The 21005-nt window shown below is 36.8% G+C and overlaps 1 protein-coding gene and 1 pseudogene across 3 annotated transcripts in view; both read right to left on the reverse strand.

Moving 5' to 3' along the window:
• Positions 1-3587: 3587 nt before the first annotated feature.
• On the reverse strand, positions 3588-9715 carry LOC141495416 (actin-related protein 2/3 complex subunit 1A pseudogene; annotated as a pseudogene).
• A 99-nt stretch (positions 9716-9814) lies between these two features.
• Positions 9815-21005, reverse strand: part of GCNT1 (glucosaminyl (N-acetyl) transferase 1) — a 39367-nt gene continuing 28176 nt past the window's right edge. For all 3 annotated transcript variants that reach the window (XM_074196718.1, XM_074196717.1, XM_074196719.1), the window contains one exon: positions 9815-21004. In XM_074196718.1, the coding sequence (XP_074052819.1) occupies positions 19563-20852 (1290 nt within the window). In that variant the 5' untranslated portion in view covers positions 20853-21004 and the 3' untranslated portion in view covers positions 9815-19562. The remainder of the gene's footprint in view (position 21005) is intronic.

Genomic DNA, 21005 nt, shown 5'->3' on the forward strand with positions numbered 1-21005 from the left:
ATACACATACTACAAACATGCACTCAATTTTATTGAATTTTTTTATACTAACGGTGAACAATCAGAAATGTTTAGAGTTTACATGGTGTACTGAATAGAGCACTCAGGCAGGAGTTCAAATCCAGTCTCAGATACTTGACTCTTACTAGCTGAGTGACTTTGGGAAAATCACTTAACCTTTATTGCCTTGCATCCAGAAATATTTCCAGTCATCCTGAATCATATCTAGCCACTGGACCCCAATGACTCTGGAGGAGAAAGTGACTTAGCACAGCCCCCCTCCCCAAACTCAAATTCAATTCATGTATTTGTCATGGTTTCACCTCCCTGATGTCATGGTCTTTTTCAAGAACAAAGGACAAACATCAAATAATTATAGGAAAATGGGGAAGACAAAGTGAAATCAAGAAATAACAATTTCATCAGATCCCAGATGTAGAACTAGAAGGGACCTTAGAGATTTCCTAGAGTGACTGAACTGTCTCTCCTTTTCCTGAATATCTTTTTCCTGGTTAGGCTGAATCTGTGTACACCACATTCTAGCTTCAATCCACCCCATATATGTTGCAATCAACCACATAAATGCTACATCCAACACTTGAAACTAGGAACTTTCCAGACCAGCTTCCTTATTGAGGCAGTTTTGTATCCTACTGGTCCATTCAAATATTGCAGAATATTTCTGGTTGGTTGTATGCTCTAAGCAAGTCTGGGAAGTCAGAGCTGGTGGCTACCAGCAAACTGTCTTCTTTGCTGTTAATCCAACTCTCTTCTTTTCAGTTAGGGTACTCATTTGACTCTATCCAGTCTTGCAATCCTGCTGGAGAATGAGATTCTCCCTGACTTCTCAAGATTAAGTTGAGAAATTCCTAATAGCATTCCAAAGATTCTCTCTCAAAATTCTCTTTCCATGACATTTTGCTGCCTCTTAAAGTTCTAGAGAATTTAGCAAAATTCTCCTTTTAATCTTTTGTACTGGAAAAGATTCCTATCACCTTTCCTCCCAAGCAGCTTTTAGATCTTTTAAGGTGAGAATGATAGCTGGCTCTGAGTCTTCCCTCCATCAATCTCTCTGGTAGTTTATTCCTTACATTCTCAGAACCAACCCCACCAACTTTAACCCTGGTCTGCTGCATGTGGCAGTCTGTCACTGAAGGGCATCACTACATTGATAGTAAAACAACCTTTCCTAAATTTCCCCCAAATATTCAATAGGTGCAATGGTTCATGTTATAGAGATGTTTATCTCTCTAATTTATTTTTAATTTTTATTTATTTTATTTTTAATTTCTGGCATAAGGCAAATATTTTCATAACAGAATAATTTTTTAAAAAAGATTACATATGAAACTGTAAATCTATTATGTACAGCTTGGTATTCCTTTTAAATATTTAAGTTAGTGGGGCAGCTAGGTGGGGCAGTTTCCTGGAGTCAGGAGGACCTGAGTTCAAATTCAGTCTCAGCCACTTAACAATTACCTAGCTGTGTGGTCTTGGGCAAGTTACTAACCCCATTGCCTTAAATAAATAAAATTTTAAAAAAAGTTATCATAAAAATTTCTTTATTTTTTCCTCCCTATCCAGCCCTGCCCTTCTGCAGAGATAGCTACTATTAAACACAAATATGTATATGAATATACATATTTGTGTCTAATAGGGTACACACACATACACACACACACATATAAGATCATTCTATACATACTTCCATTGATCAATTCTTTCTCTGGATGCAGAAAACATCTTCCTATATGTCCTTCTTGGTTAATCTGGGTATTTATAAGAATCAAAATGACTTAAGCACTCAAAAGTTGTTCTTAAAACAATATTGCTGTTATTGTAAACAATATTCTTTTGATTCTGCTCATTCCATTCTTCATTATTTCATTCAAATCTTTCCATGTCTTTTTTTTTTTAGAGTGAGAGAAAATTGTACATTTTGTTCATGAACCTTGCAAGATACACCTTAAAAGATACAGGTACTTCACTCCTGGGAGCGAGGCACCCATGTCTTTCTAAGATGATCAAGTTTATCATTTCTTATAGCACTTTTAGTATTCCATTTCTACACTAATACCTATGAACAAAGTAACTCTTACTCCTCATTTGTAGTCAAAAGTGGAAATGACTTAAACCCCAGCAAACCCTTTCAGCAGATGATCCATACCAAATCTAAGGTAACCTAGGGACTTGAAACCCTTTGGTGAATGGGAGGGTAGCACCCCTCCTAGGAAGATGGGTAGAGGTTAAAGCAAGTGCTGTGGGACCCTTAGGAGTTTGGCTGACATTAAATTTCCAGTGTCATCCACTGCATCCCAGGTCATCACCAGTTGACTTGTCACTGGACTCTGATGACTCTGGAAGAGAGAGTGAGGCTGGCAATTTTGTGTAACTCTTTCTCACACAAATCCAATTCAGGGTGAATCAGGACCTCCTTCTGTGATGTCACTGGTTCTCTTTGAAAACAAAGGACAATTAAGTAAAAGGTACTTGCAGGGTGACTATACCCTTCCTGAGCATTGCCCCAAATCACATTTACATAGCTAGGATGCTTGAGACACAATCAAGTTCTTCTTGTTGTTGGATATTATGACTACAGCAAATGTATTCCAGAACCCAGGCACTTCTAGTTCCCCCAAGTCCCTGTTGGTGAGTCCAGTTGCCATTCTCCACACTGATGTAAACTGAATACCTTTTCTAGACCATCCCCTTAATTGCAGCAACTCTGAACAAATTCAGAGAATATTTCAGGTGTTGATTTTCCTTTCTTTTGTGCATGAGTTTGCTATTGGCTCTAAGACAACAATAAATATTATAGTGTTTTGCTTTTGTTCTTTCTTCCTCCGTTTTATTTTTATTTTCTTTAGTCTTTCCTCATTTCTTTATTTGCATCTCATTGTATTTTGTAACCATTTACTCCAACATCTCTAAAAGGAAACAGGTGGACCCTGACCCCCACACATTGTTTTCTATAATTGACTTAGTAAAGAATGTATCCAAGGATCTAGGAACTCTGAACTCTTTTCACCCTCCATTATGTTCAACCTTCACCTCATAAACAAAAAAAAGTCCACAACTGCAGTTTCCCAGGACAGATATGACATTCTCTCTTCTTTAGTTCCCCCTCCTAGCAACTCATACATTATACCTTTTTATATCAGGCACGTGGCTAAATGTTGAGGAAGAGGACTGTACTTTTAAAGCTTCCACATACTGAACAGATTTATTTTGTGTAGCTCAGGGAAAAATGACCCGGAAGTTTTAATTCGGACACAGCTTCTAGTTTTTTAATAAGGTAATATTTCTTCTGCCAATTTCAATATCTGAATGAAGCAAAAATATTTCTTCCTTCTCATTTATTTCTGGATACTTAATACATATAAAACTAGGCCATTTTTCTCCCCTAGAAGGGTTATTGGCCAGGGTTAATTGCATTCATTGTTTGTATTCTATCAAAGCATTTTATAGGTGCAAGAAGCCCTGCTGGCTATCTAGTCATTCATTACAATGACATAAGAGAATAAATATATGTATATGTATTTATAAATATATATGTGCATACATATACATATGTACACACTAATAAATAAAAGATCAAGCAATCATAAATCAGAGATTATGATGGGAACATCTTGCTTAGTAGACCAAAGTTGTGAAATTAATCCAAGAAAACTTAATGGAAGAAGTGAGATTGCTAGTAGACATTGATGGCTGGAGGTTGACTTGGAAGGATATTTTTAGTGCAGTGCTCCATTGGTGTTAGTTTTGTGCTATTAATATTTTTTATCAACCTGAAATATAGAAGACTGATAACTTGGATTGATGCCTGATACTGTCCACATCAAATGCATATTTTGAAGAAAATAATCTCTACAGACAACAAATAAAAAAGAGCCTGTTCCCATAAAAATAAACATAACATTTAGTAGCAGTTGCCCATTAGCAGACATTTCTTATTAATAACTGACAGGGGACAATGTACTCAGGATATTTTATACTTTGTAGGTCAAAATCCAATCAATATATGAATAATCATCTACCAGTTTTTTTATGGTTCATAACTGGAAACTTAATGAGAAAGTCTGGACTGAGAAAGAATAAATATGGAGCTACTGGGAAGAAGAAAGGAGGGAGAGGTAGCTGGAGAAAGAGAGAGAGAGAGAGAAGAAGAAGAAGAAGAAGAAGAAGAAGAAGAAGAAGAAGAAGAAGAAAATGAAAGGAAGAAAGAAAAAGGAAGGAAGGAAGGAAGGGAGAAAGAGAGAAAGAGTAATAAAGAAAGAGAGGAAGAAGAAAAGAGAAAGAAAAAAAGAAAGGGAGAAAGAAAGGAAAGATAGGTGAAAACCACATTTTGTTTTGAAGTGCTGACCTTAGCTCTTTTCTTCAATTTCTTCATTCACAAAAAGTGAAAAAGTGGCTATGCCTTAATGAGAGTAAGATATAAAGCACGGAGCTGAAATATGAAAAGGGGAAAGATTAGGGGAGAGAAATGAAAAGGATGAATTTGGAGCACTTTCAGACCTTAAACTTTTGAATATATTGCTGTATATTGCTATATCTACAGCAGGAATTTGGTTTAGAGAGTATACACCATGGAGTGTGAATAGGAATGAACCAGCAGGAGCTGTCCCATGGAGCTTTCATAAGGTTGAGTTGATTTCCTAGAGTCACTTCCCATGATAATGTGATGTGCTTTGGTCTATTATAAATGTATTTTTGCTTTGAGATGATCCATCCATTCCTTACTGGTCCTCATGGTTTTGTGCTTTAGAGTAAGAAAGTAATGCTCTTATTGGTCACTCAATCCAATTGACATTGGGGTTGATAGGTAAGGGAGGGAGAAGTGAGGAAGGGAAGTTCTGTTGGTACTACCATCACAGCAAAGTTATAGCATATATGACACCATACACAGTGAATTCCCCTCCTCCTGATGCTGGCCAGGATTACTATCCAGGATGCACAGTGGATGCATTGTAAAGAGTAAATCTATTGGGGGGGGGGGCAGGGAATGGGAGAAAAGGGAAGAGAGGAAGAACATGGGGGTGGATAATAGGAATATTTCATCTACCACTATGAAAACCTGATAGAAGTTAAAGATGAGATCCACTTCACAGACATTGTGAAAGTATTCATGCAAGATGTCCACAAAATTGTGAATGACTTCTAGGTCATTGACATTCACACAGATGCAAAAATAGAGTCTGGCATAATGCTAATGTTGATAGATACTCTTGAAAGTTGCTGTGTTTGGAGTACTAGACTGTGATGATAGCATGACCCTCCTCAATTGACTTCTGCTTCTTATCCTCATCAAACCACATGTATTACTTTATCAGGAAAGTCTTACATGACAAGTTCTGGAGGAGGAAGAGGATGAATCTGGTTGTGGTGATTGCTTAGAGTAGAATGGAGTTTGAGTGACAAATCCTCAGCTTCAAGTTGCTTTTGGAAGTAGAGTTTTCAAGAGGTAAAGGTGAGGAAGGAGAGCATTCCAGAAAGGGGGGAAAAGTTCAAAGGGGGTAACAAATGACACAGTGTCATATGCTCAGAACAGTAAGTAGATTAGGTTGGCTAATTTTTACTGAAGGGGAGTAATATATAACCTATCTGGAAAGATTCTCTAGAGCTAGATTATAAAGGCCCAAACAAAGGAACTTGTATTTTATCCTAGAGCCAATTAGGCATGTCTGAAGCTTCTTGGACACAGATGTGTCAGATTTGTGTTTTCAGATTACCTATTTGGTAACAGGTGCATTTAAGAAGGGTGAAGATAGATGCAGGAATGTCAGTTAATAAACAATGGCAAACAATGGTACAAATGAGAGCCTGAATTAGGGTGACTGGTGTAAATGAAATGGGCATGGATTTAACATATTCCAAAATCTGAAAGTGAATGGATATAGAGAACAAATGAGTATGAAGAGTAACTGGAAATAAGATGGTACCTTCAAAAAGTACCTTCCAAAAGAAAAGTAGGAAAGTTAGAAGAAATGGAAGCTTTGGAGGAAATAGTGAGTTCAGTTTTGGATATGTTCAGTTTCAAATATCTGTGAATATTCCAAATCTATGTGTTCAGCAGGCATTTGAAAATGTTGAGATATAGGGTGGAAGCTTAAGAGAGCAATGAGGGTTAATATATAGATTTGATAGTCATCTACATAGGAAAAAAAATAGTTGAACACCTTGAAGCTAATGAGACTAACAAGAAAAAGTGTGTAGAGAGAAAAGAGAAAAGTCCCAGGATAGAACCCTGGGTTATACTCACACCTAAAGAGCAGGACATGGATGAATATATTGAAAAGAAGATAGCTAATCTTTTTTTTCCCCGTATTTTTTTATTTTTTTTTCTAGCAGACAATTTACATACTCCCCCCTTTAATTAAGTGTGACAATTTTTCACAATAAACTACTTAAAGAGCAGCTTTGGTCAGGAATGGAATGAAATAGCCAATCAAAAAGACATCACTGCTGATTTTTTAAAAACCAATACATTTACCAATTATGTTCAAAAAACAAAAACAAAACATCTGTAAAGGATATTTTCCCAGTTTTGACTTGTGTAGGGTCTTTCCCATTTTCATGCAAATGCTGGAGCTGCATTCTGTCAAGTGTCTGTCATGCTAGAGAATGAAATATAGCTTCACATGATTCATAATCCCTGGATTGAAGACTCCAAAGTCTTGAAATCCCAAATTGTCATTGCTCCATCAATGCCAGTGGTGCAAAATTTGTGGCAGTCTTGCTTGTCCACTTCATAGACACTTGAGTGATACTGTTTTGGTGTAGCGGCTAGAGCAGTGTTGGGATCCTCAGTCGTGGCTCTCTTGTCCGTGTTGCAGAAATGTTCCATGGCAGAGATGTTGTGCTGGATACTCTGTTTTGGAATGTCTAACTTGGAGACAAAGGTCAAGGAGCCACGATCATCATAATTAAACAGCATTGGGCAGCAGTTATGGCCAGCAGCCACCACGCTATTCTCAGAGACAAACGACACACTCAGGAGTGGGAGGAACTCTGTTTTCAGCTGTGAAACCATCATGTTTTTGGAGGCATTGGCAACTGACACGGTACTATCATAGGTGACCAAGTGAGGCGATTCCCACTGGCGGAAAAACTAACCCCATGGACCCAACCACCACTTTCGGTACCACCAAAATCTGACATCAGTTGTCCAAAAGGCATCTTAGTACCCCATGGAGTACTGGCTGGCTTTTCGTCAACTTCTTTAATGTAGGCAGAAAAAACTCTGCATTTGAAGTCACAAGATCCAGCAGCCAGCAAAACATTGTTGGGGTGCCAATCCAAACTAAGGACAGTAGAACAAATTGGCTTTTTTATGTGTTTGCTCACCCACCAGTCATTTTCAGACTCGAAGTAGCACACAGAAATCAATCTAGCTCCGCTACCTACAGCAAATTTATTCTCCAGGGGAGACCATTTTACAAAGGTTGGCTGCACAATTAATCCTCAGGGTCACCAGAGTTGGTTTCCAGATGCCATCTTTCTGACTCCAGACACAGGCATTACAGTCTGCACCACAAATTACGAAGCGATCGCTCTTGGGAGCCCAGTCAATACCTGCGATGTGTCCATTATGTTCCTTCAATTCATGGGCTTTCACCCATTGGTTCCCATTCTTCTTGTAAATGTGGACTTTATGATTATTGGGGCTAAGAGCAATCTGAGTTTGGTCTCTGTTCCAAGCATGGCAGGTGATTGGCTCTAGTAAAAATTGATGTAAGGACATTATTCTTAATGTTTTCAAAAGGGAAAAAGCTGGGATGGGGAGGGTGCGGACAAGCCTGGGAGCAGAGGATTCACAGACTCTGGTCAGTCAACACAAATGAGCTCTAGCGGGCAAATGAGCTCTAGCAGGTGGGAGGAGGAAGCGAAGATAGCTAATTTTAACAGTTATCACCAAAAGTCAGCCATCATGACTTCATAAGAAAAGGTCATGACAAGCTAACTTATTTCCTTTTCTAAAAAGTTAAGCAGACTGCTAAAACACTGGAGATTTTGAAGAATGCCACAATGTTTACTTGCATTTTAACATAGCCATTTGTTAAAGCTTTTCATGCCATTCTTTTGCACAAGATGAAGAAATATGGGTTAGATGGATCATACAGTTAGACGGATTTGGAACTTGTTGGATGGCCAGACTCAAGGAAAAGATATGACTGGAGGCTGACTTGGAAGGAGGTTTCTAATTTAGCACCCCAGGCATTGTGTTAGCTTTATGCTATCAATATGTTAATCACTAACTTGGATAAAAGCATAGACAGTATGCTTATCAAAAGTATGAATAGTAAAATTAGAAAAGACCACAATCCCTGTTGGATTGAACAGTCAGGATCCAAAAATGATCTCTAGGATGGAACTTTGAACCAAATCTAGGAAGGTGAAATTTAATTTGGATAAACTTCTTACACATTGTTTAGAAAATTCAACTCTTAAGTTCAAGGTAATGAAGCATGGGTAACTAGTAGTATACCTAAAAAAATTATTTGTCATACTTTTCTTGTTCCTTGTTCCTTGCTCCTATACTTTTTCTTACTGCTCATCCTCTCATGGTAGCTCAGATAGCTTAGATGAGTGGTTTCCTGCCTTTAGTCTTTCTTTCCCTTAGCTTCTGCTAATCACAGCTAATTAAACCTTTTTGCCCCCCCCAAAATGATCTGTGAATTTAATGGATAGCAAGGTCATCATGGGTCAACAAAATATTAAGTTAGTCAAAGAAACTAATGAGATCTTAGACTACATTAAGACAGTTACTAATGTTTAGGATTAGAGAAGCAATTGGTATTCTATACACTGCCTTCTTCAAATCACATTTGGAGTATAAAATTCCATTGTAACACTTTTTAGCAAGGAAGAGTATCTAAAAAACAATCAAGTTCATGAAAATGGAAATGTTTAGCTTGAAATAAGATCTAATGCCGGGCATTTGAAGGAATATAATGTAGAAGAGGAATTAGATTTGTTCTTGGTCTCAAAGGACAGAAAAAGGGGCAGTGGGTAGAAGCTGCAGAGAGGCAGTTTTAGGCTCCAAGTAAGGAAAATGATTGGAAATTTTTAGTAATGGAGTTGGCTGCTTCTGTAGGTAGTTCATTTTCCCTCAAAGAAAGCATTGTCCATTTAGAGGGTCTGTTATAGAGGGAATTTTTGTTCCTTGTAACATTTCTGTCATTGGGACTGAATGGTGTGTAGCTGTGCTAAATGATCAGTGAGTACTTAGTAAACATTTAGTATAATCAGGCACTGCTAGAAACTGATATTTAAGAATGTCAAAAATGAAACTGTCTCTGCCATCGAAAAGCGTATGAACTGTTGGGGAAGAAAGCATGGATACACAAAACTGAAATGGGTTTGTGTGTGTGTGTGTGTGTGTTAGAACTTAAGGGAATCAATGGAGAGCTTCATGGAATCGTTAAGGAACAAGTGAGGTAGGAGTGCATTCCAGATATGAGGGATGGCCTTTGTAAAGGGGCAGATTTGGGAGAGAGAAGTGTGTGTGAGGAACAGCCAAAAGGCACATATGGCTATACCAGGGACAGGAATTGTCCAGTTGGGGCTGTATAAGCCCTGTGAAATCATTCATCTGGCACTGCCAAAACAACTACAAGGTAGGACTCGAAATTCAACAAATCTAGAAGCTTTTTGGTTGTTTTTTTTTTTTTTTTTTAGGATTTTGCAAGGCAAATGGGGTTAAGTGGTTTGCCCAAGGCCACACAGCTAGGTAATTATTAAGTGTCTGAGGCCAGATTTGAACCCAGGTACTCCTGACTCCAGGGCCGGTGCTTTATCCACTGTGCCACCTAGCCACCCCAATCTAGAAGCTTTTAAAGGGTGAATTAATTAAATGTTTGCCCAAATAAATCAGCCAAATTTTTAAGTTGATAATTTTATATGATCTTTGAATGATGTTATAAAAATCCAAATGGCACTTGGTAGGAAAAAAGGTTCCCCATCCTCTGGGTTAGACAATAGAATTTAGGAAAGAAAGTAGTGTTTTTAAAAAATTAGAAAGGGGGGTGGCTAGGTGGCACAGTGGATAAAGCATTGGCCCTGGAGTCAGGAATACCTGGGTTCAAATCCGGCCTCAGACACTTAATAATTACCTCCCTGTGTGGCCTTGGGCAAGCCACTTAACCCCATTTGCCCTGCAAAACCCTAAAAAAAAATTAGAAAGGTAGGTTGGGGATAAGTTAAGAAGGACTTTAAAAATTAAGCAGATGAGCTTAAATTTAATCCTAGAGTCACAAAGTTGATAAGGTCATCAAGTAAGTGAATATAAAGGGAGAACAGAAAAGGAACCAAGAAAGAGGTATCATTGAAGTTAGGGGGCAAAGGAGTCAGAAGAAGCAATCAGAAAGGAGGAAAATCAAGATTTGGGGGAAATCTTGTATGACTGACAATAGTCAAAAGTAACTAAGGATAATTAATAAATTATAAATACTCAGAAAATCTTAACATGGACTAATAAGCTTCAGGACTGTAGAAATGAAAAGACTTATAAGGCTTATTATAAAGAGACATTAGATTGTTTTCAGCAGGGAATTTGATAGTCATTCATGCTATTTTTGTGGATTAGACAAAGGTTAGGCTAGATATTAGTATAGAGTTAGAAATAGTTAAATGGTCAGAACCAAAGAAAACATTATTAATTGTTCAATTATCAACTCAAAAAGAGAAGTTTCTCTAGAAACATATATTTTTGATTAGTCCTGTGCTAGGCAACATTTTTATCAGTGACTTAGAAAAAGGCATAGATGGTAGGATTATCAATTATTCAGATGACACAAAATTACAAAATATAGTTAACTCTGTACCTTGAGTCAGTTATAAAATATCACAAGAGAGACAAATTTAATGGAGATAATTATAAAGCATTCAGTTTGGCTTCAAAAACAGCTTTGATTTTCATTATCTAATAATAGAAACATAAGTTTTGATCTGATTACTTCACAAGGAAAAATTTGTGTTGATGTTTTTTTGTCAGAAGAGAATCTCTCCAAGTGACTAGAATGGAAAAGAGCTCACCCTGAAACTATGAGACTGCAACAGATGTTTCCAGAATGGATATTTCCAGAAGAATGGACCTGAAATTGCTTGAATGGGATTCCTTTCCCCTTTTTGTTTCCCCTCAAGTACCTCTTGTTTTGGTGAGTATGTAACATGTAACATGGGGAGACAATTTTTTTAAGTGTATTGTAGGGGGGCAGCTAGGTGGCGCAGTGGATAAAAGCACCGGCCCTGGAGTCAGGAGTACCTAAGTTCAAATCTGGTCTCAGACACTTAAAAATTACCTAGCTGTGTGGCCTTGGGCAAGCCACTTAACTCCATTTGCCTTGCAAAAATCTTAAAAAAAATAAAATAAAATTTTAAAAAAGTGTATTATAGAGAGGGTTCTTGTTCAGATCTAGATTGTACTAGATTAGGGGTTCTCAATTCTTTTTTTGTATGTGTCTTGGACCCCTTTAACAGTTTGGTAAAGCATATGGAGTCCTCTTCAGAATGTTTTTTTATGTATAAATTTAAAAAAAAAAACATTGTTCAACAGAAACAAAATTATACTGAAATGATTACCAAAATGTTTTTTGAGAAAACAAGTTCACATGCTGGGCATCTGCAATTCCTGATGCTATGGAGGTCTAAGACTGGTAGATAACAGAACTGGTGGAGTTCTGAGCTGCAGTGTGCTAAACTTATTGGATGTCCATACAATAGTCCCAAAATGTAGAGCAACCTGGGACAGGAAGACCTGTTCAGTAGCACAATGGATAGAGTTTTAGCCTGGAGTCAGGAAGACCTAAATTGGGGAAGTCATTTAATCTCTGACTCAGTTTCTGTAGTTGTAAAATACAGCTGTTAACTACTGTAAACTTTAAAAATAGCATCTACCTTCAGGTTTGTAGTGAGGATCAAAAGAGATAACATATGTTGGGGGAAGCACTTAGCACAGTGCCTGAGATACAATAGGCACTATGTAAATGATAATTCCCTGCCCACTATAGGTCTAGCCTGGGAGACAGGAAGACTCAGCCTCAAAATAAAATGCACTTCATGGTCCCTCAGATTAAGAAACCTTGGATCCCAGGACTTAAATGTAGAAGATACTTCAGAGATCAACTCCTATTATACTCTCATCATGCAAGTGGGAAGACTGAGGTCTAGCATAAGGAAGTGACTTGCCAAAGATGACACTGGCATTAAATAGCAAAGCTGGGATTCAAATCTAGGTCCTCTGGCTCCAAATCAAATCCTGTTTCTACTACAGCATGTAGCTTTCCAATTTTGAGGTTCTGGTTCTTGGCTAGCATCAAGACAGGCTTTCAAACCACCTCAAACCATATGACAAGGTAAACAGCTCTAAGCCCCTTCCTGGAGTCTTTAGTCTCCTTTAGCCAAGTGACTCCCATAATTTGATGTAGTTGAAGAATATGGACCCTGCTCCAAGAGGCAGCATCTGCTTCCCTTTGGCATGTACTAATAGAAAAAAAAATTATCCTGAGACTTCCTAGAGTCATCTCTTATTTTTGAAATCATAAAAGTGGATAGATTTTAGTGACAAAATTTAAATTTAAGCAACTTAAGAAAACTGTTTATTGCAAATTGCCTCCTTGTTGCAGGGCCAGCTTCTGTGGATTTAGAATGCAGGTACCACTGGGAAGGTTATCAGAGGTCCAGTGTGTATTCTTGCTCATTAAATAGGATGGTTGGCTCACAAATGAACCTTCACCTATACATCTGCTGAGCTTAAAGTGTAGTGGGAAAATTCGGATAAGGAATTCTAAAAGACTTCAAAGTACAAGTATGGTAAATATAACCAGGGGACCATGCAGCTGAATTTCGTTTGACTCGTAATGTCTGAGATAAGTTTTGTTAAAAGAGAAAGGATGTTCAATAATAAAGTTAAGTGATTAAGTTGTTTGTGTCTCTCTTCAACCCGGCTCTCATCATACCCAGGAATATGCCAAACTGCTGGTGGCACCTCCTTGACATGCAGAGCAGCAGACACACTCTTTAAGTTCTCAGAAAGTCAGACTGAACCTGAAGGGTGACCTAAATCACAGCCACCTTTACACAAAGTAAGGTAAGTTTTACTTTTCTATCCAGTTAGCCACCAAGGAGTTCCCATTGTCAGATATAATGTTGTGGTCACACTCACCCTTTCAATGTCCTACCTGACACCAAAAATTTAGGTTCAAAGAACATGGAAGATGAGATCAATAGGTACCAGGAAGTTTCCATTTCACCATGAAGTTGCCAGCAAACCAAGAGAGAAAATCTGTGGATTATTTTGCCTAAATAAACCAAACCTTACATGAAATTGGGTTGCAAATGAGCATATTGACAAGTGCCGAGGCTTTAAAAAATGCGATACTATCTACTGAGGAAATGTTAAATGTTTTTTCTTAGTGAATTTAAGAGGAATGTGAAAACATTTAAAAAAAAGAAACTTTCTTTTTCTACTAGCATATCCAACAAATAATTCATACTTTGCATTAAATTCATTCACTCTCCAAACTTCCCCATTTCTGTTGAGGATTGAATTGTCAATTCTCAATTGACGCTCAATAGTGTATTAATTGAATTCTCAATATTGTATTAAATCTCTTTCTTGACTTCTCCACAGACACTAAGATATGTCAATTTTATATCAGTCAGTCAAGTGACATTTTTTTCAGCTTCTACTATGTGTGAAGCAATGTGTTAGATACTGAGGATAACAAGAAAGACAAGACAGTTCTTGCTCTCAAAGGGTTCACAGTCTAATGGGAGAGACAATATGGAAACAGCTAAGCACAAACAAGATATATATATATATATATATATATATATATATATATGAAAAATTGGAAATAATCAATGGAAGGAAAACAATAGAATAAGACAATAGAAAGTGGGATTTTTAGCTGGGACTTGAAGACAACTTAGGGAAGCCAAGAGACAAATGAAGAGGGAGAACATTCCATGCATGGAGGAGACAATGAGATACTCCACGTTAGGCAAAGAAGTCAGTGTCACTGGATGACAGAGTAGGTAGATGAGAGTAAAGTGTAAAAAGGCTAGAAAGGTGGGCATGGGTTATGAAAGGCTTTGAATACCAAACAGAGGATTTTATATTTGATCCTGGAAGCTATGGGAGACCCCCCGGAGTTTATTGAGTTGGTGATGTGATTTCACTTTTTGGGAAGGAACGTATGGCAGGCAGATCAACCAGCAAGTTACAGAAATAGTACAAATATAATGTGGTAAGAACCTGAACCAAAGTGGTAGCAATGTCAGAAGAAAGAAGGAGGCATACATGAGAAATGTTAAAGGTAAAACTGATATTTTTTGGCAACAAATTTGATATGGGGAGGAGTGGTGAAAGATAGGAGTCAAGGATGACATCTTGAGGTTTCAAGTCTGACTGCCTGAGATGGTGATACCCCCAAAAGTTAGGAAATAAGAAGTGTTGGGATGCAGCAGAAGATATTGAGCTCTATTTTAGACATTTAAATGTTTGAGTCATGGAGATATCTGATAGATAGGTGAAGGAAATGAGAGTGGAGGTCAGAAAAAAGATTATGGCTGGATAAGTAGATTTAAATTATTAACTTAGAGTTTATAAGTGAATTCATCGGAACTAATGAGATTAGGAAATGAAATACTGGAAGGAGAAAAGAATCCATGATAAAGCCTTGTGGGATACCCATGGCTAGTAGCCATGGCTTAGATGAAGATACTATTAAAATAAAGATGGACAAATCAGGAGAACCAGGAGAAAGCAGCATCATAAAACCTAGAAAAGAAAGTATCAAGGAGAAGAGGATGATCAAGCATCAAAGATCTCAGAGTAGTCAAGAAGTGGGAAGACTTGAGAAAATTAGAGGCTATTTTATTTGGCTACATCTCTTGTATCCTTCTCTCCACTCTGCAGAGCCTCTAATTCATCAGGACAATTGCAATAGCCTTTCAATTAATAATCCTACTTTCAACTTTGCAATTACTCCTCCAAAAGGTTGTGAAATTGATATTTCTAAAACAAAGATCAGCCTCTCTCCTGATGATACTCCACCCCTATCAAAATATTTTTATTACTTCCTCTTGAAAATAAAACAAAATTCTCATTCTGACATTTAAGGTCATTCATAATCTTAGCTCTTACTTTTCCTTCACTATTCACCAACTCTTTAGTAGTGAAACTTGCTGTTTCCTATATACTCTGTACATTCGCACAATTCCCAAGTCTTTAATGCTCTCTATGGCCTCAAGGAATCCCTAGTTTCCTTTAAGATATAATTCAAATGCCTTCTACATGATACCTTTCCTGATCACCCAATAACTAATGCTCTCTTCCTATTGTGCTGTAAGAGATGATGAAGAGAATGGTTTCAGAGATGTCTGGGAAGACTTGTATAAACTGATAAAGTGAGCAGAACCAAGTGGACAATTGATACAAAACAGCATTCTCATAAATATAATCAATTTTGAAAGACTTAAGAACTCATATCAGGGGCAGCTAGGTGGTGCAGTGGATAAAGCACTGGCCCTAGAGTCAGGAGTACCTGGGTTCAAATCCGACCTGACAGACTTAATAATTACCTAGCTGTGTGGCCTTGGGCAAGCCACTTAACCCCATTTGCCTTGCAAAAAAAAAACCCTAAAAAAAAAAGAGAACTCATATCAACACTAGGACTACCACAATTCCAGAGAACTTATGAAGAAACAGCCTGCCCACATCCAGAAGGATATCTTTCTTGGACATGGCCATTGCAAGAATGTTTTGTTTGACTATACATGTTTGTATGGATTTTGCTTTTTCTGACTTCCTCAGTGGAAGAGGAAGGGGACAGGAAAGAAACGAGGAGGGGTGCAAAACTTTTAGACTCCAAAATGTTCTCTTCATTTTTAATTACTTTGTTTTTAATTATCTATATACAGAATGTAAGAACTATTTCATTTTTCACATTGAAAGTATTAAATCTGGTTGAATGAACTGAAGCCAAAAGTGGCAGTTGTTACTGTTCCCTTAAAGCAATGACTGATTTATTTTTAAATATCATTTCTTTACCTGTTTAATGTCCACATTTTTAAAATTGCTGGGCAGATTTGAATTTTTAAAAAATGAAATGCTCATGTGTAAAACATGCGGAAGTCAACTATAAATTAACAAATTAAACATATCTAGTAATATTAACCTATTTTTGTTTTTCTGAAATAAAGCTGCAAAGAAGAAATAGTCATTTAAATAAGTGGTTTATATTTTTCTATTTTTAGAAATCAAGAATTCATGCTGATCCCAAGTTTTTTTCCCCTCTGGCAACTGCATGTTCTCGAATTCCACAACAGGGAATGTATTTTTTGATCCCTACCAACATATATTTACATAACATGATTGTCTTCACTTAGATCTAAAAAGCTTTAAAATTTTTGTTGGAATGATCTGCAAGCCGCCATTTAATAGCACAATTATTAAAATAAAAATGTGTTCTCTTCATTTGCATGGCAGAAAAATGTTCAGGTTCCAGAATCCTATTCACTTGGCTTGACAACATAAATTTATCAAATGTGATCTTGTTTACCCTTCATTTTCTTTTTTTTTTCTTTTTTAGGGTTTTGCAAGGCAGTGGGTTTAAGTGGCTTGCCCAAGGCCACACAGCTAGATAATTATTAAGTGTCTGAGGCTGGATTTGAAATCAGGTACTCCTGACTCTAGGACCTGTGCTCTATCCACTGAGCCACCTAGACACTCCCATCCTTCATTTTCAAAGATGACCAATGAATCATAGTGATATCTTGACTAGTGCTTAAATTGAAATGAGGTAGAGTTGCACAAAGTCATCAGTCTCTCTTCCAGAGTCATTGCAGTACAGTGGCAAGACATAAGTCAGGACAACCAGTGATACCCATTCCACTGGAGAAAGTCTTCACTTGCTTGAGATAGTTATCCCCTCTAATTCATCAATATGTTTTAGGGTCTATCAGTTACCCTCACTCTGGTTTAGTCAGGTTTTCTTAGGGTGTGGCTGCTTTGCATGCTTAGCTTCTTGGAGTCACAAATGAGGGTTGAGTAAGAGGTGGGCACCAAAAGTGGATGAGCTGACATGAAAAGAATTCAGGAAACCCTCACTCCAGAGGTGCTAGTCCTTCCTGAACACTCATACAATCACTTATCAAATATGATTAAAATAAGAATTGTATCATTTGCTTTGACATTAAATGAGTCAATCAGCAATGAAAATAGGACAAACCCTGCTTTTTAAGTTGTTAAAATTACCAACCCTCTTTAGTCATAAAAGTACCTGCTTTAGGTAAGAATTGTGTATTTACACTAATACTAAATCTGCTTATCTTAAATCTAAATTTTTCATCAGAATCTCTAAGACTTATTTAGATCTACCATAATAAACTGCTCTCTAGATGGGAAGGATTCACACAGCATATTCTCAGTTGATGGGAAACTACTGCAAAAGCAGAGAAAGAAATCTTTGGGATATAAATTTGCAAATAGTCTTGGGCACTGGAGGTGAGATGTGGGGAGGGCAAGGTTGAGAGGCATCAAAGTATAATGAATTGAATTCTGAAATTGAAGTTGGAATTATACCTCAAGACACTGTTTCATCATTTATAACAGGAAAAAAAGGCTAATATATCTACCTTACACATTGAAAGAAGATAAAATGAAAACAATTTATATAATGCACTTTCCAAAAATTAATGAGTTATATAAATACCATTTAAATGACAGCTAAGGGGCGGCTAGGTGGCGCAGTGGATAAAGCACCAGCCCTGGAGTCAGGAGTACCTGGGTTCAAATCCAGTCTCAAACACTTAATAATTACCTAGCTGTGTGGCCTTGGGCAAGCCACTTAACCCCATTTGCCTTGCAAAAAACCTAAAAAAAAATTAAATTAAAGGACAGCTAAGTGATGCAGTGAAAAGAGAACAGAATCATACTAGCTGAGTAACCTTGGGCAAGTCACTTAACCCTGATTGCCTTGCATCCAGGGTCATCTCCAGTCATTCTGACTCATATCTGGCCATTGGACCAGAAAGTGAGGCTAGCAACTTAAGATCTGCTGCCCCCCCCCAACCCAATTCACTTGCTTGTCATGGTATCACCAACCTGATGTGTTGGTCTTCTTCGAGAATGAAGGACAAAAACATCATCATTAGTAATAATTCCATGCTTTGGTAGTTCAAAAGAGACAAGTGTTTAATATTTACAATGTTGATTATCACTTAGCTACCAGGTAAAAATTTCCTATTTTTAAATTTTCTGTTTAAACTTTTCATTGCAACTTGTTTACCTAAACAGTGGACTTTGTACAATTTTTTCTTTCTAACCCCTACTTGCTCATATCTGTGTTAACATTTTTCAGTAACCCTAATCACTGACTAACAAATGAATTTTGGTGTGCTATGCAAATTAGGTTTTCTTCATGTAGAGACAGTAGATCAGGGGATAATTTCACCATTTTTTTGTGTGTTCTGGACCCCTGGGTAGTCTGGTGAAATCTTTTTTTTTTTTTAATTTTTTATGGTGAAATCTTTAAACCTCTCCTTAGAATAATGTTTCTTAAATGCAAAAAATAAAATACAAAGAATTTTGAAGGAAATCAATTACATTGAAATATAGTTATCAAAATATTATTTGTCATCCAAACATTTCAGGTTAAGAACTCCTGAACTAGAGCATATGTGTATGTGGCAGTTTTTTTTCCCATTGCTCTTTCACTGTGTGAGACAGAGCAACACATTTAAAAAAAAATCTTAGAAACATCATCAAATGAACAATGAATTGGCATTTTTGTTCTGGAAAAAATTAAAGTGAGTGTTGAAATTAACTTGAAATATTACATGTTAGAAATTCAGGCACTTGGCTTTTATGTCCCCTGAGAAGATACACATAAGAACACTGTGCAATACAGGATTTTTCAACCAAAATCAAACTTTGTTTCACATGTTCATTTGGAACAAATACCAAACTTACAGCACAATATATACACAAAAGATAAATTATTTCCTTATGATTGGCTCTTGCTTTTAAATTTAATTCAGTTCACAAAAACATTCATACTCCAAAGTTCTCCCAATAGAGAGAGAAAAAAAATTATTTTTGGTCCCTGAGCTCTTTGAGTTTGCTCCTTTCATCTGCATCTATTCCAAATCCTGAAACCACTCCCCCCAAATAATCTGACCATATGTCCAAACACATAGAAAAATAGCAACAATTTGGAAAGATACACATACATACAAATTTATATATATATGTATATATACATATATATATTTACTTCATTATCTTTTTGAAAGAAGATGAGATCATTTTCTGATTATACTTATGAATAGGTAGGATCAATTTCTTCCTTTCCTTCCCCAATTATATACTTTATTTAACTCCAACCTCAGTTTGATTCCAAAGTATTTCTAACAGAATGCATTCTATAGAAAACTAGCCAGTGGAAGAAAGGCAATTCATAATGTACTTTCTCCATGTTTGTTATTTTTTTCTGAAACATAGAGGATATTCTACATGTCTTTGTTATTTTCACTTTTGTCTTACGTAAACATATTCAATGTTCCATCATATATAGAGCTTTATGTCTTAGGTGCTCCTCTAAGCATTGAACTGCAAAAGAGTCAACGTCAGTATCAAATTTGTTGGCGAAGAAATGGTGTTGTTGTAACATCCAGTTTAGGTCTCCTACACCAAATACACAGACAGAACGGACATGAATCCCACTACATGGTGGATATGGAGCTCCTTTGAAAATGTCTCCTTCCAAGTATTGCCACTTCACAAACCGAGCAACAGAATGCATATCAGAAATATCATACTTATTACTGGAAGAAAGTGCACCTGGAACTTCAGGGATTCTTTGAATTGTAGCCCACAAATATTCATCTGGGCTATATGTATCTTTAGCCCACTCAATAAATTTCAGGATCTTCTCATTGGTTAGTACATACTCTACGTACTTTCTACTAACAACAAAATAGGCACTGCCTGAAAAAACTGGTGTTTCAATAGGAGGAAGTGACTTATCTTTTCCTGTATTTTTTAGCTTGCCTTCAATGACTTCATAATGCTTTTTCCACCTTACTTCTTTATGGGAAGGCATTTTCTCACTTTCTAAGCTATTTCCATCCATTAAAGATTTTAACTTTCTTATCATTTCCAGATTGGTTTTAATTGGGAAATCCATACCGCAGAGATTTATCAAATACTTCCATTTTGAATTCTGTCTGTAGAGATCTCTCATACAGTTGAGGTCCGCTTGGACCCTACTCCATGATGCATATACAACATTCTCCAGTTGACTGGCAATGAAGACATTATTGAAACAAGATGCAATGCTCTTCACTGCTGCTAAAAAGGATTCAGGAGATTTTTTGTCAACATGAATGCAATAATAATTCTGAGGTGTATAGATAGTTCTTAGAAGCCTATCAAGCATATCAATTTTATGATAAACCACTATTGAATATGCAATGGGAAATTCTGCCTCCTCTTTGCTAAGGGGTTCCATGATATATTTGCGGGCCTTAATGAAAGCAGTACAATCTTTGGTCATGTTGATGTAATCATCATTTGTCCACCGAGGGAGATTTTTATATTTCATTGTTAGCATTGTGAGTTTCACATTTTGTATTTCTTCTTTGTCACCCAGTATAACTTTGGTACAATTAATATTACTATATGGATTCTCTCCAGTCAACTCTAAATGTCTGTGATTTAAAGAGTCTATCTTTTCATGAATTCTTAAGATGGAAAAGCATAAGATTAAAGTAAAAATGAGTAATAGGAAGAAGGGCTTGATCTGACGAGAACCAAGTTTCCTCCTCAGCAGTTTCCTCAGCATTTCAAACCAAAAATTGGGGTCTTTGCTTCCTTTGAATATAGTTTTCTTGTGCTTTGATCACTAATATTTTATTTTTTCATGGCCTATAGAGTTGTCAGTGTACATTTATCAGAGGTGATAAATGATCATCTTGAAACAGCTGAAGAAAAGTTC

The sequence above is a fragment of the Macrotis lagotis genome, chromosome 8 (genome assembly GCF_037893015.1).
Source record: "Macrotis lagotis isolate mMagLag1 chromosome 8, bilby.v1.9.chrom.fasta, whole genome shotgun sequence".
Classification (NCBI taxonomy): domain Eukaryota; kingdom Metazoa; phylum Chordata; class Mammalia; order Peramelemorphia; family Peramelidae; genus Macrotis; species Macrotis lagotis.